The sequence below is a fragment of the Neovison vison genome, chromosome 12 (genome assembly GCF_020171115.1).
Source record: "Neovison vison isolate M4711 chromosome 12, ASM_NN_V1, whole genome shotgun sequence".
Taxonomy (NCBI): domain Eukaryota; kingdom Metazoa; phylum Chordata; class Mammalia; order Carnivora; family Mustelidae; genus Neogale; species Neogale vison.
Window position 1 is genome coordinate 1,757,028 of NC_058102.1, and position 23,855 is coordinate 1,780,882.

Here is a 23,855-nt window from a genome sequence, read left to right on the forward strand (position 1 = left end):
GGCCACACTATGGGTCCCGTCCTGCAGGTTGAGAACATGCTTAGGAACAGCCACTTTTGACCTTTCCTTGTCTTAACAGGGGTCTCCCAGATGGCTGACTGGGCAGGGGGCGGCCACAGGTTCAGCTCAGGACCACACGGTCTAGGGGGACACGGGATACGCACGCTGGGTCTGGGGGCTGCAGGGAGGCCCGCACAGGTGCGTGAGTCGGGGCCCGGGGGCTCCTCTGTGCCCACCCCTGGACAGTGGAGGACGAGGGAGGGAGGTTCATTTTCACCCTGGAAGGAAGGGAGGAAGAAGCTTGGAGGACAGCGCTGGACAAGTTGATGTCCTGAGTCTCACCGGGCATCCTGGGAGGGGTGGGGGGGTCTGCCTGCTTCGCCCGACCTGCCCCCGCCTGCTGACCGCAGGCCCCTCTCTCCCTGCAGAGGGCTCCTAGGGCCCAGCGACAAGGAAAGAGGAAGGGCACACTGGCGCCCCACCAGGGCAGCAACCTCCGGCTTCCCCCAGAAGGACTGAAATTAAGGCATATCCAGGCAGCAAAGGTCCTGCCTGCGGGGGAACTTTCTGGAGGGAAAGGCAAGACGAGACGGGTTCCACTGAGCTGCAGACCGAAGTCTCTGAATCCTGCCTGGGGACAGGCCGGCCCACGGGTCCGCGGAGTGATTCAGCTGGTGGGTGGATGCGGCCTGCCCTGTCTCGGCGGGATGGGAGGTGTGCCCGCTGCCTGACACGGTGCAGTCCCCACCAGCAGCCCGGCTGCCTGCGGAGAAGCCACGAGGCACACACAGGCTGTGAGCGGCCGTGAACCCGGCCGTTCCCAGCTCCGGAAAACAGACGTGCGGGGATAGTGCAGAGACACCTCCTGTCCTGGCAGACGGCCTCTCCGGCAGTGCATGCCCGGCTACAGAGGGCGGGAAGTGTGGCGAGCAGACAGCCAAGTCAGGCCGGTGCACCTGCCGGGGGTGGGGCCGGGCCTGGACGCCCTCGCAGCCTGCAGCACGGAGCCCCAGGCCACAGTCTTCCTGCCCACCCCGAGGTGCCGCTCGCGCGCTGCGGGGATGCCCCCGAGCCACAGGTGCCCGAGGAGGTGAGGGTGCCGGGCGCTGCACGTGGGAGCCCGGCGCAAAAGTGGGGTTGGGGGGTTCGGGGGTTGGGAGGTCGGGGGGGTCAGGGGGGTCAGAGGGGTCAAGGGGGTCAGGGGAAGCCTCCGAAAGCCAGCGGCCCTCGATGGTGCTTCACAAGACGGAGCTCTTCGCCGGGGTTCCACGGCCTCCCTCTCCGCCACCCCGTGGAAATCCTTTGATCACTTCTGACACCGAAGCAACAGGTCCGGGGGATCCAGCCGGCCCTTTCTCGGACAGCTCAGCCCCGCCCCAGCCCCCGGCCCCGCCCCGGCCCCGCCCCCAGCCTTCAACTCCGCCCAGCACCTCGGCCCTGCCCCTGGCATTTGGCCACGCCCCCAGGGCTGCAGGCCTCGGTCTCCCCAGGCAGCCCACGCAGTTCAGGGTGACCGGATCAATGAATGTTTCCCCCAGAATCAATCTCCTAGTGGTGCTGCCCTGGAGTGGGGGGTGAGGCATGTGTTCAGGGGCGGCTTCCTGGAGGAGGAGGCTCTCTGCCACCAGGGCCAGTCCCAGCCCTGGTCCAGCTCCTGGCTGCCGCCTGTTCAGCACCGCTGCAGGGTGTTACACTGAGTGAAGGGACGCGCCAGGCCGTGAACTTGGCCGTGAACTGGATGGACGGCTGTGCAGGCGAGAACAGGCACACCCCCTCCCCACCAGGAGGGGAGGCCCCAGGGCAGAGGCCTCGCGGCTGGACTCTGCTAGGCCAGAACACAGAGATGGAGAGTCTCAGAGTGCAAGGAAGGTCCAACCTTGGGAGGCCCGGAGTGACCTGAGCAGGGGCGAGTGCTCACAGAAGGGCAGAAGAGGGGGTGCAGAGCTTAAACTCAACGGGGAACCACAGGTGGGGTCCCAGGGCGGCCAGGCAGCGCTGCAGACAATGCTGATGTGTCCGGGGTGGGGGTTCTGGGGTCACGGCAATGAAGGCAGACCTGGAGGACAGCAAGATTTATTTCAGAGAAAAACTGGACACACGGCCTAGGTCTCCCCAGGCCGACACAGAGGCCTGCTCAAGGCAGGGCGGGGAAAGAGAAGGCTGCAGGGTAGAAAAGGGATTCGGGACCAGACCCTGGGCAGCTGCGCGCCACCCCTGACAGGCTCCTCCCATTCCAAGGCTGGGACTGGACACGACCAGAGATGGTGGTGTTCACACCACGATGGTGTGCTGGCTCAGGCTGCCTGTCCCCCACTCTGCCGCCTCTGCCTTGTGCTGGCCGTCCAGCCCCCACTGGAATGCCAGCCCAGGGGGCCACCAGCACGGCTGCCCCTCCTTCCCAGGAGCCCTAATTCCTAGTTGCCTGACTCCACTGCAGACCGAGTCTCCCGCCTTCCACAGATGCCAGGGGCCGGCCATCGGCCGCTCCTGCTCACTCAGCAGACATAGACGGAGAGCCAGTGCCGAGGCAGGGACCCCCGGGGGCCGTCCCTCCACGGGGGAGGCTGGTCCACAGCAGGAGCCCACCAGCGACGGGAGGCCGCAGCCCTGGTAGATGAGAGCTCTCTCCCAGGGAGACTCTCGCTACGCGGCCACTGTCCCACCAGGCCCAGGCCGCCATCCTCCAGGAGGCTGCCAGTGTGGAGCGGGGCCAGGGCCTCCCCAGAGCCGCGGGGAGCAGGCGGCGTTCCGGAGGAGTCCTGCTCGCCGAGCTGCAGACAGAGGTGCTTGCACACGCGATCCTGGCAGCCATTTTAGTAAGTGCTGGTTACAAAGCCTCCCGAGCCCTCCGCCACACTTGCCGGGGTGGACAGAACGGTCGCCCCCACCTGCAGCCAGCTGCTCGGCGTTTCTGGAAAGCCCAGCTGTCCAGCCAGCCTGAGCTGCCCGACCCGAGTCTCAGTTCGCGGTCCTGGGCCTGCTCTGTAACGCTGTGGACCAGACTAGAGAAGGCAGCACCTCCCCACCCCGGAGCGGCCTCCATGGGGCCTTGGGGGGCTTCCCGTCCCGAGGGATGCCCTGCAGGAGCCACTGGGCTCTGGGGAGCTCTGGCGCCCCAAACCCCAGCTTCCAGGGTCCGTGCATGGGAGCAAGGCAGCCCTTAGATAGGGACCCCAGCAGATTCTGTTAGCCTTGTGACAGCCAGGGACACCCCCCACACCAAAGAATGGACAACTGGCAGGTCCCCAGGCCCTCGGCCTCCCTGCGGCTCCCTCTTCCATCGCCCGTCCCCCCAGGAGCAGGAGACCCCAATCCCCATCCCGGCCCTCCTTGTCAACCTCCTCCCCATCCCTCGGCCGTCCCCCGCGGCACTCTGGGTGACAGGTGGCATTCTGTGGAGGTCATTAACTCCTGAGCACCACATTTTAATGCAGAAAGGAACCCTTCTCATTCGGTGCAGCTGTGAAGCTATATAAAGAAATGGGGATTTTAATGTTTTGCTTTTCTTCCCTTTTCTAGTGCCACATTATCATAACATTTCCCTATAATTACGCCCATAAAAGTCACCTGAAAATACTTTATGCCACAAAAGTTGATCTACACACGTCCTTCCCTGGATGTCGAGTGGCGAGTCCCGACCAAGATCTTCGAGGTGGGATTTAGCCGGGAGCCCCGAGCCCAGCAGACCCAGCAAGCCCGCGGCGGGACGCAGCCCCCTTTTGGGGATCCGCTGTCCTCTGTCCTCACCGGCAAGAGAGATGGTGGAGACCCTCCTAGAAGGACTGAGCAGGGCCGCCTGCCCCCCCGCCGCTGTTCCCCAGCACCCTTCCCCGGGGGGTCTGTGCTCAGAAGGACACCTCCTTGGGCATCCCCTTACCTCGCTGATGCCTGGGCATCCGGCTCAGCTCGTATAAATCCCACAAGCAGAGGTGACTTATCTTTAGGAAGCTGAAAGAAACCAACACCACAGCCTCTCCAGCCAGGAATTCATCCAATAAAAACACACAGGAGAAAAGAAAGGGGAGAAAAACAAAACAAAACAAAAAACCCAAAGAGCCCGAGATGAGAAAGAAACCTCTGAATGGCATCACTTCATTAAGCCCAGTATTTTCGAATTCACCTCTCCGAGAACTCCAGAAATAAAATCTGAACAGCGGGAAAGTAGCACATTCTAATCTCTCCTAACTACGCAATAAATTGTATTTATAAAGAAAATGCGACAGTACAGAGCCCACGCTCGGTTAGTGTCCTAATGGATTAAAAACAATTCAGAAGTTGGTAACTTCCCATCGTCGCAGCTGAGGACATGAGATTTAACTCAAAGCTACGAGTCAATTTTGATGGGATCCACTGAGGGGGAAAAAAAATTCCACGTCAGCAATATTTGCACGCCGGACCTATCCGCCAAGCCAAGCCGTTCCCTGCGGGGACAGCACAGAGCTTCTCACCTCGGTCTAAATACCGCACACAAATGTCCAAGTCAAGGCTTGGACACGACCCCTCACTAGCTCCTCGTGTTCCCCATCCCCCTCGCTGGCCAGTGCTGTAAGGCAGCGCGGAAAGACGACCACGTCCTCCGCGACGGGCACCCCAACACAGTCACAACCCCCCAGTAACCCGGCCGGCGGTGCCAGCTTCGGAGAATCACATCCACCCTAGCCAAGCCCTCTGCTCCAGATCGGCCAGGGGGCCGACGGCACACACGGCTCCTTCTAAGACACAAAGAAAGAGGAAGGACTTCCAACTTTCTCCCCCAAGCTCATCATCCCGGAGCCAGCCCTGCCGCCAACAGGACGTCCGCAGGCCACCGAGTGTGCGACTTGGGGACGGCCGCCAAGGACCCCCTTCCTCTTTCCGCTCTTCCTGGCAATTGCTCCCCAATGGGAGAAAAATGACAAGACCGTGTCACTATAGCAACTAACCTAATTGGTGGGCTGCAGGTCCCTCTCCGGCCAGAGGGTGGAGCCCAGCTCCTTAACTAGGAGCCTCCGCCGCCGCGGGGTCCCCGCACCACATCCCCGCACGGAAAACCAGGCCAGGAAATCACCCAGTTTCCCTCACGCCGCGCCTGAAAGTGCACACCTTGTGTGCTGCGGAGAAATTCTCAGGTTTAATAGGGAGGATAATTGAATTCTATATGATGCTTATCAGTTTCCCTAATTAATATGATCCAAATATATCTGCTTCATAACACAGAAACATTTTGGGTAATAAAAATCCTGACTGATAACAAAAACAATTTACAAACAAGGATGCTAACGGTTCTTATTCATCCCAGATATACTGGAGAAGAGAATGGAAATCATAAGAACTGTTTCATTTGCATTTTACTTGCTTTACCAATTCTAAAAAAAATGCCTTTTTTTTTTCCCTACAGGACTGCCGTTCCACGCTATAAATTATTATGTCTATTTTGTATTTTAGTAAAATGTTTTAATTTCTCCAAGTGCATTTCCGGTGAAATGGGGTGTGTCCGTCAACGTCTTATCTTACTGTCAATTATTCCGTTACATGGAAACAGCAAAAACCATGAAAATGTGGTTAACCCAGGTTTTCATTATTAATGATTTCTGCCCTTCCAAATAAGACATTTTACCAAATGTCCTTGTCCTGCTGGAAGATTTGTTTCCAGAACACCAGGGAGGCTGCTAAGGGCGGGCTGAGGGTGTGGGTGGGGATCTCGGGTTCCACGGTGTGTCTGGGCAGCGGGCTGCAGCCAGGCTGTTCTCTGACCCTGGCCTGGGGCAGGCAGCAGTCCTGGGACAGGAGGGGCGGGGTGACGTGCAGGTGCAGGTGTGGGGAGTGCAGTGGGCAGAGGCCGGGGGCACTGACAAGGTGGGGGCCGGGGAGGCCCGGGCTGGCAGTGGGGGTGTGGCGTGTGCAAACCACCGCCAAGGCGTCCTACACTTAACTGTCCGTGGTTGCTCTTTTTCTCACCTGAAGCGCAGCCGCTTCCCCCCCCCCAGGTACTGTCCTGAGTTCTCCCCTGGGACCCATGGACCCTGTCACCAGAGCCAGCCAAGGACAGCAGCCCCAGGGGAGGCCCAGGGAGCTAGTCCCCTTCCTAACACTGATGGATTCGCCCCCCTGCTGCCCCCACGCCACCAGGAAGAGCATTCACATGGCCCCCCGATGGTCCTGGGACTTTCTCTCTCACCAGCTCTGTGCACATCACCAAGGGACCCTGCGAATGCCGCTGGAGGGCCGAGATGGCCGCGGGGAGCCAGGGAACCCTTGAGACCATAGCTCCAAGCCCCAGCTCCGGCCCCCCCAGAGGGCAGCCCAGTGCTGGCGGTGCGCGCTGGGCAGCTCGGTCACGACCCCGCTGGGGGCCTTCCCGCCTGGCGTCCCCTCCCCGCGCGGGGCGCCAGCCGCTGCCTGCGATTGTGGGCGATGCACAACGGGGTGGAAGAAGTAGGGCCGCGCTGGCTCGGGCACCGGTGCCCTCGCGGCTCCGCCGGCTGGGCTGTCCCAGGACTCGGAGACCGCGCCGCCGCCCGGGGCTCCGTGGTCCGCTATGGTCTCGTTCGGGGGCCGCGGAGGGCTCGGACTGCCCGCGGGAGGCCGGGACTTGGAGGTGGTGGCGCGGGAGCCAGGCGCGGCGCTGGCCTCTTTTTTTTTTTTTTTTTTTTTTTTAAGAATCCATATTTTTCCATCACCTCCCGCGCCCATGGCAGTTCTCCATGACAGGTGTTCCTCGGCGCCCGTCCCCTCCTCCCGCTACGAAGGGAAGGGACCGGAGCCCGTGCCAGGCGGCCGGCCGGGGAGCCGAGCAGCCCGCGCCATCCCGGCCCCCGAGCCGGTGCCCAGGACGCTGGCCACTCCCCGCCACCCTGGCGGGCTGCGAGCGTGCGCGGGGCGCACTGACCACCCGCCCCCACCGCGGCCCGGGGCTGCGCCCGGGACTCCGACCCCCCCACCACCACCCAGCCCACCCCCGGCCGCTAACCCCGGCCGCCCCCGAGCCTGTCCCCGTCGCCGGTCCCCCGCACCCACCCGGCCCCGAGCCCGCGGCCCCGCGCCAGACCAGCTGGGTCAGCGGTTCGGAGCCCCGGACCGACTCCAGAAATGCCCGCGGCGGCGGCGGCGGCGGCCCCTCCACGCACCCCACCCCTCACTTCTCTTTTAAGGACGCGCCTGGCGAGTCGGCTTCCCCGGCAGGCGAGGCTCCAGCCGCGCGCCCAAGCCCGAGCCCCGCTCCCGCCGGGGACGCCCCGCTCCCGGCCCGGCCGCCGCGTCGCCCCCCGTCCCCCGCGGGAGTGTCGCGGGCGGAGGGCGCCGGGCAGGGCGCTCCGCCGACATCCCCCGCGGTGCGGCCCGCCGGCCCCGCACCTGCCGCCGCCTCCGGAGCGCGCGGCTCGGCTCGGCCTGGGCCGGGAGCGGCGGCCGCACACCGGGCAGCCCCGGGCATCGCCGCGCCACCCGGGGCCTGGCGCCCGGGCCCTGCCCCCGAGTCGGGGCGGGAGGCTCGGCGGCGGCGCCCGCTCCCGAAGTGCCCGGGCGGCCCCGCTCCCTCCTGGCCCAGCGGGGAGCGGCGGGACCCGGGGACGGCGCGCCGCTAGCCGGCAACTCCGCACCGACTCCTGGCGGCCGCCGGGGCCGGGGCCGGGGCCGGGGCCGGGGCCGGGGCCGGGCCGGGGCGGGGGAGGGCCCGGGGGCCGGGGCCGGAGGGCCGTGCGGGGGCCCGGCCGCGCGGTACTCACTGCAGTAGGCGATGAGCAGGCTGGCCAGGATCATGAACGCCCAAAAAGTTGAGGACATGCTGGGCAGGGCGGTCGCATCTTGCCGGCTGCCGGTCCTGGGCGATGGCGCCATTGAAGCCGCGGCGCCCGCGCGGGGGGCAGCAGCGCGTCTCAGCAGCCGGCCCTGCCCGCGCCCCCGCGCCGGCCTCCACGTGCGGGCCCCGCGCGCGCCATCCTCCGCCGCCGCCGCCACCGCCGCCGCGCCCGGGCTCCGGCCCACTGCGCCCCGCGCTGGCCCGCCCCGCGCCGCGCCCGCGTCCGCGTCCGCGCCCGCGCCCGCGCCCGCTCCCGCCGAGCCCGGGGACGCCGGCCCCGCGGCTCTGGGCGTCGCTGCGCGCCCGGGCTCGGCGCGCCCGGCCACCAATGGGAGGGGCGCGCCCGGTGCGCGCGCCCGACGCCGCGGGGTCCCGGCGCGGTCCCCGGGACTGGCGGGGGAGGCAGGCAGAGGGGACGCCGCGCCCAAGCCGCGCCTCTGGATGGCGACAGAGACGGCCGGGCGCGCCCGCTGCCTGGGCACCGCGCGGGGAGGACAGGCCTGGCCAGCGCGAAGTTTGCGGACTTGGGCTGTGCGGCCCGTGGGCCCCACGAGCCCCGACTCCTTTCCGCAGAGGCCTGCAACACCGGGTCCCAGAGTTTACTGTGAGTACAGGGTGCTTTGGGCCCTTTTCCCAGATGCGCCCTTCACCGCTGTTCTGGGTCGTGCATGCGCTGGTGTCGTCGAACCCACAAAGACCGCAGTCTCAGACCCCTGCAGAGTCAGCTGAGGTCAGCGCCCGAGGGCTCCTGGTCTCCCTAGCTCCAGCACTGCCAGGCAGGGACACAAGCCCCTCCCGAGCGTCCTCCTTGTCCTCCATGGGGCACCTTGCCCTTTGTGCACTGCCCAGGACCTTGGTGAGCTGTCTCCCTGCCCCTCCCCTACCAGGCCCCAGTCTCAGGTCTCCCAACTCCCATCTAGGTGCTGGACTTTGTAAGCAGGATGACAATTAGTATAATTCATTTTATTTGCATAGTTAATTATCATCAGCAAAACGGATTCATTCCTGTAAACAAGAGGAGAGAGGATCAAGTATGTCCTTGGAGGTCAGAGTCTCCAACCTCACTCCTCCCTCTCAGGTCGCTGCGGGAGACCAGAGGCTCAGCAGATGCCCCCCACCCCCCTGGGAGACTTGGGCCCTGCGGTCCGCAGCCACAGCACCCACCCCGAGTGCTGGCTTCCCGCGGGTCGGGGCCCCTCCTGACATGAGCTCATCCTTCCTGATTCAGGGGTCTTCTGGTCCTGCATGAGGAGGGAGGGCTCTCAGAACCCCATGAGGTCTTGCTGGAACTGGAGACCCTTTCCCAGGAGCCACTAGAGGGCCTGAAGCAAAAATGGTCCCAGCATCCCTCGTCCCCTCCGGTCCTGGCCTGCTGGGCCTATGAGGAGACCATGGAGCCTGTGATCACGGCTGCTCGGAGCCTGCTGTGGGCGCGAAGGACCCAGTGGCACACACTCACTGCACACACACGAGACACACACACACGACATACACACGGCACACACACGCCATATACACACGTGCACACACACACACGTGGTACCTATGTACCACACACACATCCTTCCTCACACACACACACACACACACCCGTGCGGAGAAAACTGAGGCAGACAGGACCAGTCCAGGCCAAGCCACCTCTCCCAGTCCCGTGGGCGGCTCCGTGAGGAGCCCTCACCAGAGGCTGTAATGTCATTGTGTCCAGGATGATTTTTTTTGTAAATTTTCTATTCCTGTTTAATTCAAGCGGTCTGACTTCCTTCTTGGTATCTTCCCCACGCAGCATGCTGGTTCCCTTCGCTGGTGTGTACGTGCTGCAGACCCGGGGCTCCTGAGAGCCTCAGGGAGAGGGTTGGGAGCCCTGGTCCGGTGCATCGGGCTGGGGTCCGCCCCCCGGGCCGGGAGGGGCTCCCTTGCTCAAAGTCCCTACAGTCCCCTGCCCCGGGGGGGGCCTGCCTCTCTAGCTCTACGCCCCCCCCCTCTGATGGAAGCCTTTTATCCTGCTAAAAAGGACGCAACGTTTCACAGCGTGACGCGTCCGTCCCCTCCTGTCCATCCCCATCTCGTCTCCTGTTGTGGGCGGTCCCGCACGCCGGTCCGTGCCGTGAGCACCTTCCAGATGCCGCTGCGGGACGAGGTGAGTTCCGCGACACACACACTTTCTGGCCCCTGGAACTGTGGGTTTGGTTTGGGAGACAGAGGAGGAAACCAGCACCAGCAGCGCCCAGAGGCCGCACTCCGAGGGGAGGGGCCGAAGCCTTGCCTGGCAGGTGCGCGGGGAGGGCGGGCCAGGGAAGCCTCCGGCCCAGCCGGTTTGCAGGTTAGTCGTGCCGTCCTCAGGACAAGTGTGCGTGCACACACACACACACGCACACACACACACACACACGCGCGCGTGCAACATGACAGCTTCACAAAACCATCCTTACACTCTCGCTATACCGTGGTATTTTCCATTGTGTCCGAATTCACTGCTTACACACGGGCTGCTCACCGACGGGCGTGTTTACTGTAACTCCACTTGGCACGGCTGCTCCCGGAGGGATGTGGTCTGTGTCGAGTGCGGGAGGGTGAACTGGAGGGGTCGCGCCAAGGTCGGAGGGCGGCGCTGGGGGTGGGCAGTGGGGGAGCGCCCCACGCGGAAGGAGGGCGCGGTGTGTGGCGCGACCCGCTTCCTCGGTGACAGTCCCATGGCTGTGACACGAGGGCCGGACAGGTCAAGGGAAAAGGTATCAAAGACGCTTGTGAAAGCTGGTGGGGCAGGCCTGGCGCAGGGCCATCCGCAAGGACAGGGGGTCCCTGGGACCGGCTCGTGCTGTCGGGGAGAGGCTGCAGGATCGGGGGCTCTGGCTACGCCGGCCTGACAGGACCGTGGCTGCAGGCCGGCCCGGGGACCAGGCATCTCCACGGAGGGACACTGGACGATGGGGAGCCTGGGCGGCTGTTAGGGGGGTGGGGGGAGCTCTGGTAGAACTGACATAGCAGGGTTCTTGCTAAAACCAGATCACACAAGGAGGTGCCCAGGTGGGCCTCGGAGAAGGATCAGGAGCCCGACCAGCTTTTGGTCAAGCAAAGAACGTCGGTCAGGCAGGAGCAACTCATGGATCTGGAGTGTCTTGGCCAAGTCTGTGCTGGGTCCGGACGACCGTACCAGGAAGAGGAGAGAGAACAGAGCCCGCGGTGCCTGCGGCTTGGAGTCGGAGGGTGGTGGAGAGTCTGGGAGCCGGGGAGGCTGGGTGGGAGAGAGGGCACTGGTCAGTGCAGCGGCACGGCGAGGGGAGGACAGGTCACCAGAAGGCACAGCCGGGAGGCCGGCCGGAGGCAGCGGCAGGCGCTGGCGGCTCCCGGGGGGCCGGGGCCAGACCTCGATGGGAGCTGGGGATGGGGGATGTGCGGGGCGCCGAGTTCCGTTGCTAGGAAACAGCGCGGCTCCTGATCCCAAAGCTGCCAAGTGACAGTCTGTCGTCGTCGATTGGCTGGCTGCGGAGAGTGGCAGAACCCACAGCACCTTCAACTCTGAGAGCCGAGTAAGTTTAGTGGACGCTCGGTCCCCAGCCCCACTCCACGCCGAGCTGACTGGGGATCCTGCCCTGCAGCCTCGAGCAGTTCCTGGGTCCCCCCAAGCCCCAAGCTGTGTCCTGGCCCACCGATGGGGCGTCCTGCATCCGGTGGCTCAGGGGGCCACGGGAGCCCCAGACACGCAGAGTGGCCCATGGAGGAGGAGTGGCATGTGAGGGGGGCTGGACGCGGCACTCCCTCCAGGTCTGGGCCGGGAACGCCAGCGCCCCCTGCACGGGGCGTGTGTGCCCATTGTCACTGCTCTGCTGCAGAACACAGGGGTGTGGTCTGTGGCTTTCCTGTTCTCTGCCCTTCCGTACCGGGCATGGGACATTGGTCACTGAGGTCACGGACTGCCAGGGTGACCGAGAGATTCCTAGCTGGATGTTAAACTGGGTAAGATTTGGGGGTGTCCGCTCGGGCAATGGGGAGGGCGGTGTACTTTATGGGAGGGCAGGCACGGTTTTGTGAAGGACATACAGAGGTCGGTGTGTGGCGGGCAGCTAACGGGCGGACGGTCTTGGGCCTGTCTGTTCCTCCTCTAGAAATAGTTGCAGGTTTTCCTTTGCAGGCCCCCTGCTGGCCACGATGTGTCCCGTGTGCAGTTTGCAGAGATGCCCCTGAGCCCCGAGAGATGCGGGAGCAGGGAGGGAGGGAGACAGGACAGCGTCCCCAGCAGGTGTAGGAGTCTGCCTGACACAGGTACTGGCCAGGTGGGGACGACATGGTCCGGGAGGCCACTTCTCCGCAGGCAAGTGGGCTGATGGGGAGCCAGCCCCGCAGGCAAGAGGCACAGGGGGTCGGCAGGTTGGCAGGTGCCGACAGCTGACCGCGAGCCCCGTGGCGACAGAGGGCCCTGAAATTTCAGCCCTGGAAACGGTTTTTCAGAGTCGGTAGATGGAATGAGAGCGTTATTTTGAGGGGCAATTGCCCTTTCCACCCACTCAAGGTCGGTGACGAGAAGACGTGTTTCTCTGTTCCATGGTACGTTCCAGGCGTCATCCCAAGCCGTCTGCCTAGAGAGAGGGGGCACCGGACACCTGTGCTTGCGTGTGCACGCTGTGACATGGGGGGCCGAGGGGACGCGCCCGCGCCGTTCCACGGTGGCACAGGGAGGGGTGGCTGAGGCTGGGGCCGGCAGCCGTGCCCCAGCCAGCACGCTCCGAAGTCGTGGAATTATGTCCATTTAAAGACGGTTTTGTAAAATGGACGGACGAGGCCGAGAAAGAAAGCCCGCTCCGTGGTGCCCCCAGAGAGCCGCCCCGAGTGTTTTGTTGGTGACGTGACTCCTTTGTTCGCACACGGCTCTGTGGGTCTGTCGTGAGCCCTGTCCTTCGGTCGGCGGTGAGCGCTGCCTCACGCCAGTGCCCTCTCCTCTGGGACCCCGTTTCATGGCCCTGGGCGACACTGTCCTGAATAAACACCACCACTGCTTCATCAGCGTTTGGACCCTGGGACTTTCCGGCACTCTGCTCCTGGACGTCTCGGCAGTGAACGCTCGTCCCCCAGTAAACTTGGGGACTAGGAAACTACAGATGCTCTTACTTATAGGATGAACAACCACAGAACTCGAATTCTTGGGTCCAAATAAGGACAGGACTTGAAGGCTTTGCTCTATAGTTGGCAAATAAACGTCCAGAAAATGTATTAAATTACATTCCCCCCAAGAGCCCGTGAGGACATCACAGGCTGCCCATGCTTCGTGATTGTCCCCAGGAGAGAGCCAGGGACAGTGGCTCAGGTGACAAACACCTGTTAACGTCCTTCCCGTTTCCGATTTTTGTGCGTCCGTCACATTCACATCTTTCGAGAACCACTAGTCGACAGCCCCTGCCGGGTTTTCTCCCCACGGGTTTGTCTTCTTACCATTGATTATTCAGAACTTTTAATTTGGGGAATAAATTGCCTTTAAATTTTGGGGAAGTTTGAAAATACAGTAAAGTCTCATTGAGACCATGGCAGGTGTCAACAACCTTGTGTGTCCGGCTCGCACCATCCCCAAACCATCTTTGTTGTAGGCATCATGTGCAATACTTTTTCTTGGAGATCTGAATATGCGGTCAGCGGGATCTGGACGAGGGCTCTTCTCTTGCTTTGTACACTTTGTTGTTCCTTATGGCTTTACGGAGGTGCACTGGCCAGGGTTCTCCAGAGAAACAGACCGAGTAGCTGAGAGAGAGAGAGAGAGAGATGGGGAGAGAGGGAGACGGGGAGAGAGGGAGAGAGACAAAAGTATTTTAAGGAATTGGCTCATGGAAACGTGGGGGTAGGCTAGAAATTCCAGAATTTTCCAGGCAGGCCAGCAAGAGGAAAACCCAGAAAAGAGTGTCTGTCTGAGCTCTGGAGGCAGAATTCATTCCTCCTTAGGGACCTCAGTCTGTTTTCTGTGAAGGCCTTCAACTGATTGGGCAAGGCCCCCCACACTGTGGAGAGCAATCTGCTTTCCCCAGAGCCGCCGATTCACATGTTCATCTCACCTAAAAATGTCTTCACAGCAGTATCTGGACTGATGTGTGGCCGAACAACCGGGAACCATAACCCAGCCATGCTCACACACACACGGAACCAACACAGAAGACATCACTGGCGTAGAATTAACCACGCCTACTTGAAGGGCAGCATTCAATGTTCTGACACCTGTGTCGGCCCCTGAAATCGTTACCGGGAACGAGAATGAACGTATCCACGCCCCGTGTCACTCCCAGCCCCTTCCAGCCCCAGGCGATGCCTGGTCTCCGTCGGCCTCCCTCAACTGGCATTTCCTAGAAGTCTATAAACACGGACTCATACAGAAGAGTCTCCTTTTCTCTGGCTTGTCACCCAGTTAAATTATTTTGAGGTTCATGCATGTTCCTGTAGGTATCAGCAAGCTGTTTGTTTCTTTTTCCTGCTGAGCGCAGACCCACGGCTCGGACACTGTCGGCCTTGGCGAATTCCCCCGTTGATTCACAGCGGGGCTGTCTGCAGGCCGGCCGCGTACGGACAAGGCTGCTGTGAACTGTCATGTCCGTGTCCGTGCGTGAGCACACGTCTCTGTTCCTCGGGGTGGGTACCGGGAGGAACTCGCAGGATGGCTCCACACTCACTGCTCTGGGAGAGTGTCAGGCTGTTTCCGGCATAATTTTCCCGTTTTGCGTCTGCGCCGGGCGTGTGAGCCTTCTGCACGCTCCGTGTTCTCACCACGCCCCAGTGTTGTGTTCTGTTCTCTTTTTGATCCCTGCTGGGTTTTTAGCTGAGACCTCCCCGTAACATTGAGATCAGCTGGAGACGACTCACGTCCTCGGATATGACGTCTTCCGGCTTCGGGTCTTACCCAAGGTCTCTGATCGGTATTTCGTAGCGTTCAGTGCACGTGTCGTCCTCATCTTCTTCCCTATTCATTGCATTTTTGGTGCGATTTTAAATGGCATTTCGGGTATTATTTTAAGTGCTTTTCTTTTGGTGCCGATTGTTTCCCATGGTACAGAACTCCACGTGGTTTTTACGTCGGTCTCGTATCCCGCACCCCGATGACCTCAGACATGATTACATCTAGTCATGTTTTTACTGATTCTATCAGACTTCCTTACACTTGTGCGTAAAGACAAATTTGCTTCTTCCTTGTACATCTGGGTGACTTTCCCGTCCTTGCGTGGCCTCCTGCGTTGGCCAGACCCTCCAGCACCAGGTCGAGTGGGAATGAGGGGAGCAGGGACCACTGCCTCACGTCTGATCTGGAAGGAAGATGGTGCATCCCCCAGCTTCGATGACGCGTGCTATCAGCTGGAGGTTTTGCACGGCGCCCTTCCCGCTTGTGGAAGGCCCTTCCGTGCCTGGCGTTGGGGGTTCGTTAGAAACCAGGTCCTAACTGTTCTGAGTGCTTTTTCTGCGTCTCCCGAGGAAATCATGCCCGTGACTCCTCAGTGTCCCCTTTAGTTTCTCCTTAGACCCCCAGGCTCTCTAGAAGCCTGTTCCTCAGTCCCTCACATCTGGAGGCTCTTCCAGAAACTTCCCGAGCCTGATTCCTGTTATAATTCCACGTCGACAGACGACATCCTCTAAGCGGAGCTCTTCCGTGTGAGACGAGTGTCCTGCCTGGAACGGGGCCTCACGGGCACTTCAGCCAGGAGCCGTGCGCACGCTTCACCTTCGGGCGGGCGCTCTGCAGACGTCCGCTCCTCGGCGGGTCCGAGGCGTCCCAACACCGGTCCCGCGGGGCGTGCGTCTGCCTCTGGAATTCCCCAGACGAGTCATCGCGTGCTCCGGCCGCCCCGGTGCATTTGTCTATGTGTCCTGCAGTTCCGCCCGTTCAGCTTCAAGTGTGTTGAAATTCTGTCATCAAGGTCATGACCACTTAGGACCGTTGCCTCGCTTGGATCAGTCCATCCTTCCGTTACCGTATCTGCCCCTGGTCATAGTCGGCTGCGGAAGGCACTTTGCCTAAGATGGACGGACACATTCCCTTTACCGTGTGTGCGTATCTTTTTCCACCTCTGAACTTTTAACCGACTCGTGTCCTTGCTTTGGAGGTGAGCTCCTTCCAAACAGCCGTCGGCCTCGGCCTCGTACCCGACCCGGCAGCCTGCCCTGTTTCCGCAGACCATTTAGACAATTTCCACTTCCAGGTGCGGGCGGCAGGGCAAGGCCCAGCCCGCCGTGGAGCCCCTGCTCGGTGTGGTTCCTCCAGCCTCCCCTAAGATCCTTCTAGCAATTTCTGGAAACGTCCCTAACAGAGGGGAGGCTCTGCAGGGCTGTGGACGGGCCGCTCGGGCGCCCTGGGCTCCACCTGGCCCCGGGGTGTGCACACGTGCTGGAAGCTGCCGGGCCAGCAGGCCTGCCTCTGTGGGTGGCCAGTTCTGCAGGGAGATTTGCCCCCAAATCACACTTATTAAGTACTTTTTTTAAAAAAGCTTTTTATTTTAGAGCAGTTCTAGATTGAGGGGAAGACCCCACCGATCCTGCAGAGTCCGCGTACCCCCAACACCCAGCTTCCCCTTGGTTAACACGTCAAATCTGTTTTTTACTGTTTTATTTTTTTACTAATCGTCATTTTTAATTTCAAAACCCAATCCACCCTTCCTTCAGATCTCCCTGGTTCTCCCCTGGTGCCGCCTCCTTTCTGTTTTCCTCTCCGGTCCCAGACCCCACCCGGGGCGGCACATCCGGTCCCCGTGGCCTTTGGCTTCTCTGGCCCATGTTCATCCCGCACGTGTCCTGTGCCTCCGACGACCTCGGAGGCTTCGAGGAGGCCTGGGCGCGACCCTGGCAGGGCTCTGTGGGGATGTGTGGGAAGCTCTTCTCGTGATCCGACCGAAGCTGTGGGTTTCAGGGCACAGTGTTGCCGTCACGTCCTGTCAAGAGCACGTGCGTCAACACGACCCGCCGCTCTCCGCGTTGACCTCGATCTCCAGGCTGACGTGTGCGCACCAGCTTCTCCACGGCCAGGCCCTCCTGTCCACGCCGTGCTCCTTGGAAGGAGGTCGCTCTGCACAGCCCATGTTAAGGGGCTACAAATTATTTGGACTATTTCCGCTTGAGAGATTTGTCTGTTCTCCCTGTATATCGATCGATTCAATCATATAATTATGTTAGTATGGATTCACGGGTATTTATTTACACTCAGGGTTGCAATGTAATGCCCTGTGATTTGTACTCCTGCCCCCGCCATCCCCGCCGTGGCCGGCCATCGGGAGCCCCGTCAGCTGGCCCCTGCCTCCCTTGGGCCTGCTCTCCCCTGCACAGGGTGTTTCTTCTTTACGTCTCTTAGTCCATATTTTTAGATTATGTTTTTATCCGTCTGTTGTCCTGTCTGTACAGCGAAGTAGTTCTGGGGCGGACGTTCAGAGAGGCGGGACCACCTTCCCGTGGAGGACGTTCTGTCCCCTGCTGGTCTTTCTCCTGCATGATGAGACATAATGACGTGTAACCCGTGTAGGTTTACGGTGCGCGGTCAGCGGATTTTATAAACATGCGTTCTGTGAAATGACCGCCACACTCGGGTGCGTCAACGCGGGGTTTCCTCCAAAAACTAAAATAGAGCTGGCATGTGATCCAGAAATCCCCCTTCCAGGAAAGTATCCAAAGGAAGCGCCGCCCGGGTCTCAGCACGTCTGCTCCCCACGCTCGCTGCCGCCCCGCTCGCCACGGCCGAGACGCGGAGGTGGCCTCGTGCGTGTTGAAGGAGGGATGGATAGAGAAGACGGGAGTGTAAGCAACGCGCGTGTCCGGGGATTATCACTCAGCCACAAGACGGAAGGGGCTCCTGCCCTTTGTGACCACGTGGATGGACCCCGAGGCATTCTGTTCCACGATGTGAGCCAGACGGAGAAAGACACACGCTGTATGATCCTGCTTGTGTGTGGACCCTAAAACAGAAAACCAGGCTCCCAGAAGCAGAGAGCAGATGGGTGGGTTTTCCTTCTGATGTGGGGGACTGAGGCCCCAGACCCCCAGCAGCAGGCCCCGGGGCGGGTCGGTGGGCTGCTTCCCCGGATCGCTCTGGGCGTGGGCTTCGGGTGACGTCTCCAGCTGCTTTCATCTGGACTCTGACTTTGGGGTGACGTCTGCTGTCACAGTTTCTCCATGTGTATGTCGAGGAGGGGAAAATGACCAGATCTCATCCTGGTTTTTGGAGCCCTGGGGGGTTGAGGACAAGAGCCTTGGCCTCGGGGGAGCGGAAGGAGCAGTGGGTTTGTGCCAAGTGCCACGGCCTCCTGTGTGCCGGGCATCTTCTGTTTACTTGGAGCTTTGAACTCCTCTGCGAGACTTTTCTTGAAGAGAGCTCCAAAGCCACAGGTCCGGGCGCCTCTTTGAGGCCTCGGCCCCTCCGCAGCGGCCATCTGTTCCCTCGCTGCCCAGCCCTGGTTCCTGCTGCGTCTGGATTCCCCCACGGGGACCTGAGCCCCCTCCTTCACGGGCGTGTTTGGGGAGGGATAGTCTACTCCCAACCCAAAGTCAGCAGGACTCCCACCGGGAACCAGCTCAAAGCTTCGGCAGAAATCCCGGGAAAGGAGCCCTGGGGCACGAGGGACTCACACCCTGAGCCGTCCCGAGGTGTGGTGGAAGTTTCCTGCCTGAGGGTGACGCCACCCAGAGCCCGGAGCTGGGGAGGCGGAGAGGCCAACAAAGACCCTGGTCAACCTTTGTCCTCTGCAGCAAGACTCAAGCCCTAAGAGAACCTTTTTTGTCTTTTTTTTCCCCAATTGTGCAATACATTTCCCTTTAGGAAGAAGCAGGTCTGAGTGAGGTCTTTCCCTCCCAGAAGACTCCAGCCAGGACAGAGTCACTGATCCCAAGACTCGCTCCAACACGTGGCGGGAGAAAACCGGCAGCCTGCCCCTCACTCATGGGGTCCCGTCCTTGCCAATGAGCCTCTGCCCCTCCTGGTCCCCGGGGCCCCAGGCACGGCCCGCTAGGTGACCTTCCCTTCCCACGCACGGTGGGAGGTGTCCGGCCCGGAGGAGTGACCATCGCAGAGCGGGGCTGGTCCCTCGGGGCAGGTGGATCCCCGGGCCCCGCACCAGGAGGACCCACTCACTCCCGCCCTGGCCCCGGAGCACATTCTCAGGCGTCCGTTGCAGTTCTTGGACTTTGAGACCAAGAGATTTATGGGCTGAAGTTTTTTTCAGGGGAGCTGTCTTTTGAATTATCGTGTAATTAAGATGCTAATGGCTGTTTATAGAACCTTCTCTTCTCAGCCCAACTGCTTCGTGAATAATAAGGAGCGTCCCCTTTGTTGTGTCGGAGAAGAGCATCCAGAGCAAAATCTTTCATTAAATCACAGGTTGTATCTTCCTTTTTCTCTTACAGTAGAAAGGAATTTACTAATGCTCGTTAATTTTTCGTCGTGTGAATAAATTACAGGGGATTCTTTTACTTATAACCCATTTCCTTCGTAAATAAGGGTAAACACCTTCATTCCTTGTGGGGGCGTCGGAAGGTGCCCTAAGAAAACAGATTCTTAACCAGAGCCCTTCAAGGGAAGCACGGGGCCAACCTCACTCAGGAATGCGGGTCAGGAGCTCTGCAGGGGTGGTGGGGGCACCCCCGAAGCCGGGGGACCCCGCGAGGCCACACCCGGTCCCCTGACAGTGGGGCTGAGGTCCAGCCTGGGCAGCCGCCTGAGGCCAAGGTGACCAGGACGCGGCAGCCGGGGCTGGGAGCCAGGCCCACGTCGCTTCGCTCCCCAGCTGCCACCTGAAGTGGCTGCACCACGTGTTGTACTCGGCCCAAACCCACCGCGGGGAAGGCGGGGCCTCTGGGGGGTGGGGGAGCCCCGCAGAGCCCCTGAGCCCCTGCTGGTGAGGTCCCCCTCCCCCCGCCCCGCGCGGCTTCCGCACCTCCGGGAGACCAGCAGAAGCACCTTTCGGGTTGTCTCTCTGCAGAGTCTGCTGGCCCAGGCGCCCCCACTGCCTCCTAGGACCCAGGATGTTGGCTTTCAGTGTAATTGGAACCTAGTCGGGGGAAGGGGGGCTCACCCAGCTGGACCCAAAGCGGGAGGCCTCACCCGCCTGTGTCAGACTGCTCTGGGCAACTTTCCTCCTGGGAATGTGGTCTAAAAAGTACAAGACAGAATCCTAATGTCTGCCCCTTGGCAGAACGAAGCCTATCTCATTGAGTTATTGTGGAAACTAGAGTTCTGTCCTCTAATGGCTCAACGCACGGAGACCTCTTGACCTTTCTGCTGGTCTCAAGTCCTCCAGCCTCCCCGGGACACTGAGGTCAGTCCAGCTCCCTGCTCCCAGGCTCTCGGTCCCCTGGGATCTAGTGTCACTGTCTCTTTCTTGGGGACAACCCCACTTGTCCCCTCCGTGGCTTCTGTGCGAGGCCTGAGGCCGGGCGTGGCCAACGGCAGCACGAGCAGACAGCCTCCAAGGTCTTCGCTAGGACTCCACGGTGTGGGGCGCCGTGGGGCACAGTCGTTGAAGCGTCCAGCTCTTGGCCTTGGTTCCGGTCGTGAGCGCAGGGTTGTTAGGTCGCGCCCGGCCTTGGGCTCTGTGCTCAGCGCAGACCCTGCTTGGGATTCTCCACCCCTCCCCCACTTTGTGCATGCGTGTCCTCGCTCCCTCTCTCTCAGTGTCTCACTCCCTTTCTCCCAAATAAATAAATCTTAAAAAAATTTTATTAAAAAAAAAAATAGAACTCCTTGGCTTCACCCACTGTTTTGTTCAGAAAGCTTTTTCCCTCTTTCAAATGCTAATGTTTTAATTTACCTTTTTTTATTATAAATGCTAGAATTCTAATTGGTATCCCAACTGCCTGTAGACTTGACTTGTTTCTTGCAGTTAAGAAAAATCACCTACTCATTAAACACAATTATTACTTTGTTCTTCTATCTCTTCGACCTGCCCAGCTGTCATAAACTCTTGATTACTGTGATGTTAGTCGAAGTAAAAATCAAAGCAGAAGACATCAGGGCCACACATGGACTGTCTTAATCTCTAAATTCTGTCTCAGGCCTTGACCTCGGACATGTCTAATTCCTGCCTCGCCCACTTCGATTCTGTATTCTTCTCTACTTGGTTCTACAAAATAACCATCTTTGTTCTGCTCTATAATCTTTATGATGTGTTTTTGTTTGAAATATTCTGAGTAACAGACAAAACTAGGAGTCATTTAGAGCCCTGTCACTTAAAAATGATCGCGAGATTTCCGCTGAGACAGCACAGCCAGGATGTGTCACCGGAATACCTTTGGCCCCACACTTGTGGGGATGGCGGAACAGCGAGAAGGCAAAGACGGTATCAGGCTCAGAAGCCAGGGTTTGTGTCTCTACGGCCAGGACTGGAGAAGGAAACACAACTGTTGAGCAAGGTGAATGTCAAAGGCCAGTTGGTCTCCAGGCCAGCGGTAAGCCTGGAGGTGACGATGTCAGTCTCCTGCCCGACAAAGAATGGTGACCAGAACATCAGACTGGAGCCAAGAGCCAAGCTCACCAGCTGTAGCAATGGGGTCATGTGTGCACTGACCCCATGAACTAAGACCAGAAAGAACTTGCCCTGAATCCAGACCCTGTAGTTTGAGGAGAGGGCAGCGTTAGGAAGCAAGGGGAGACAGACGCGACCGTGAGACCAGGATGCAAGCCAGTCCTGTAGGTGTTGTGGACGGGCGTGTGAGGTCTCCAGTGTCCCTTCCAGGACATCACGTGACTCCTGTGATGAGACCCGGAGCTGGATGTGCTGCGTGGGTGGCGTGGACTCTCTATCTGCCAACCGAGGAGCGAGCACGGATAGAAGGAGGTAGACAGGTGAAGGGGAGACAGACTCATGGGGAAAACCCAACTCCTCCCACTCATCTGGCTTGGAGGTCAAAACGGAGAAAGGCTTACAAAAATACAGTTCTGGAACCATAACCAAGAAAATAAACTCCTGGAATATGAACTTTCTGTGAGCATCATTCATGTCTTCATAGAAAGACGAAGCTTCAAAAAACAAGCATGTTGCTGTGTCTGAAGAGATAACTAAACTCACAGTTTCATGTACAAACGAATAAAAAAAAAACTGGGGAAAAAAACCCCACTAAATGCTATGGGAGCTCTTCTTTGGGAAAAAGAACTAGTTCAAGATCTCAAACTTAAATTAAAAAGGAGTCACTGAAATACATTTTGTGAAAAAATCAAGACGAGTTAAACTCTAGCTTGCTGAAATGCAATCAAACAAGAAGTCGTGGTTTGGAAGGAAATCTTCCAAAATTCAGTAGAGTTGCAGCCATATGCTGAAATAAGCTGGTTTCAGTTTTAGCTTAGCGCGATGGTAGTAAATTCTGTGTTCCAAACAGAGACCTCTGTGCAGGAATTTCAAAGTCAGTGGTCAAGGACCGGTGGGACCATTCCTAAAAGCATCACCAAGAACAAGGTTGTATCAGGTGAGGGAAGTAGAGGCTGAAGGAGGAGGTTCTGGGGAGAATTTTTAAAGAGAGCTAGCAAAATCCCCCACGATGACAACTGTCCACTTCATAAGGAAATTAAAAGTTAAAAAAAAGTTTAAAAGAGATCATCTACATATTCTCCGTGTTCATCAAAGTAAGTGTAGTCTTAGTCCTATGCACGTTTTTCAGAGTAACATCTGGAAGTGTGGAATCCCTGTACTGTATACACGGAACTGATATAATACTGGAGTTAAGACTATATTTAAAAAAAAGATCACAGGTGTTTCAATAAAAAGTACTGAAAAAAAACAAGATCCATTCAGGATGAAAAACGGCTTGCCAACTGGGAATTAAAAGTAACTTCTTAGCCTGAAGGGCATTACCAGAGATATGAATGAGAATCATAGTTGGTAATGACCGATAACATCATAAAAACCTCCTTTTTGAAGTCGGGAATGAGCTGGAAGCCACCTGCCGCTGCTTCTCTTCAAACTTCCACTGAATTCAAACCAATGCTATAAGGCAAGAAAAAAAATTGGATTCAGAAATTATATGTATATTACATATAAGATTATACAAGATAAAATTACATTTATTTGCAGAAGATACGATTATATACATGGACAGTCAGAGAAACAAAACTGCCAAGAAAGTTTTTGGATATACAACTTAAAAATGTCAGTAGCATCCCAAAACAATAAAATAAATAGAAGATGCCACAGGACAAAGTTGCTGTTTTTCTTCCAAAACATTCCATTAGGGTGTCAAAGATTTACCAGGCCTGTATGGTGATTATAAGCCTCAAAGAACATGTAAATCTGAAAAAAATGACTAGATATTTTTGAATTGGGTGCCTCAGTAGTAGAAACAAGATGATCCTCCTTAAATTAGTGGGTAAAAGCACTAGTGTTTTCCAGGGAGCATGACCAGTTGATAATCACATACTAGAGAAGGCCAAAGAGTAATTGAGTGAATTGGGAAGGAAAAGATGATGAGCTTGCCCCCCCATGTGTTGATACGTATTAGAAAGCTGTAGAGTTAGGACAGTGTGATAGACATGCCAGCTGGAGGGAGGAAGCACCCAGGACAGACCAAAGATGATGGAACCAAGAAAGCAGCAGAGTTGATACAGCATCAGGGAGAAAAATACAGAATTTTTTCCCCAATAAATGGTGTTTGGAAAAACTGTATTATTATTACCTGTCGTACTCAGAAATAATATCCAGGTGGATTAAAAACTAAATATTAAAAGTAAAATTTTGAATATTTTAGGAGAGACTTATTTTTTTTTTAAAGATTTCATTTATTTACTTGAAAGGTCAAGAGAAAGAGTGGGAGCAGGGGAGAGGGGCGGAGGGAGAGAGGGAAGCAGACTCTCCGCGGAGCAGGGAGCCAGAGCTGGAACTCGATCCCAGCAGCCTGGGGTCGTGGCCTGAGCCGAAGACAGAGGCTTAACTGAGTAACCCAGGCGCCCAGGAGAGGCCTTTTCCATAGCGACATCATGGATGGAAGTCCCGGATGAGATCATGCTGCTCAGAATGTAGTAAAGTGTGAAGCACCTGCTTGTGAGCGCTTGTCTTTGCTCAGAAACAGTGAGTGACGCCGTCAGAAGGAAAGAGTAGCAGGAAAAATGCAAAACCAGGCTCGGGAGACGTCCGTTGCGCTCCCAGCCCCC

The 23,855-nt window shown here is 58.5% G+C and overlaps 1 protein-coding gene across 1 annotated transcript in view; it reads right to left on the minus strand.

Moving 5' to 3' along the window:
- TAFA5 (TAFA chemokine like family member 5) overlaps positions 1-7,830 on the minus strand; it is a 164,305-nt gene extending 156,475 nt beyond the window's left edge. Inside the window, exon 1 of the mRNA XM_044226955.1 lies at positions 7,704-7,830. Within this exon, the coding sequence (XP_044082890.1) occupies positions 7,704-7,815 (112 nt within the window). The 5' untranslated portion in view covers positions 7,816-7,830. The remainder of the gene's footprint in view (positions 1-7,703) is intronic.
- Positions 7,831-23,855: the final 16,025 nt, after the last annotated feature.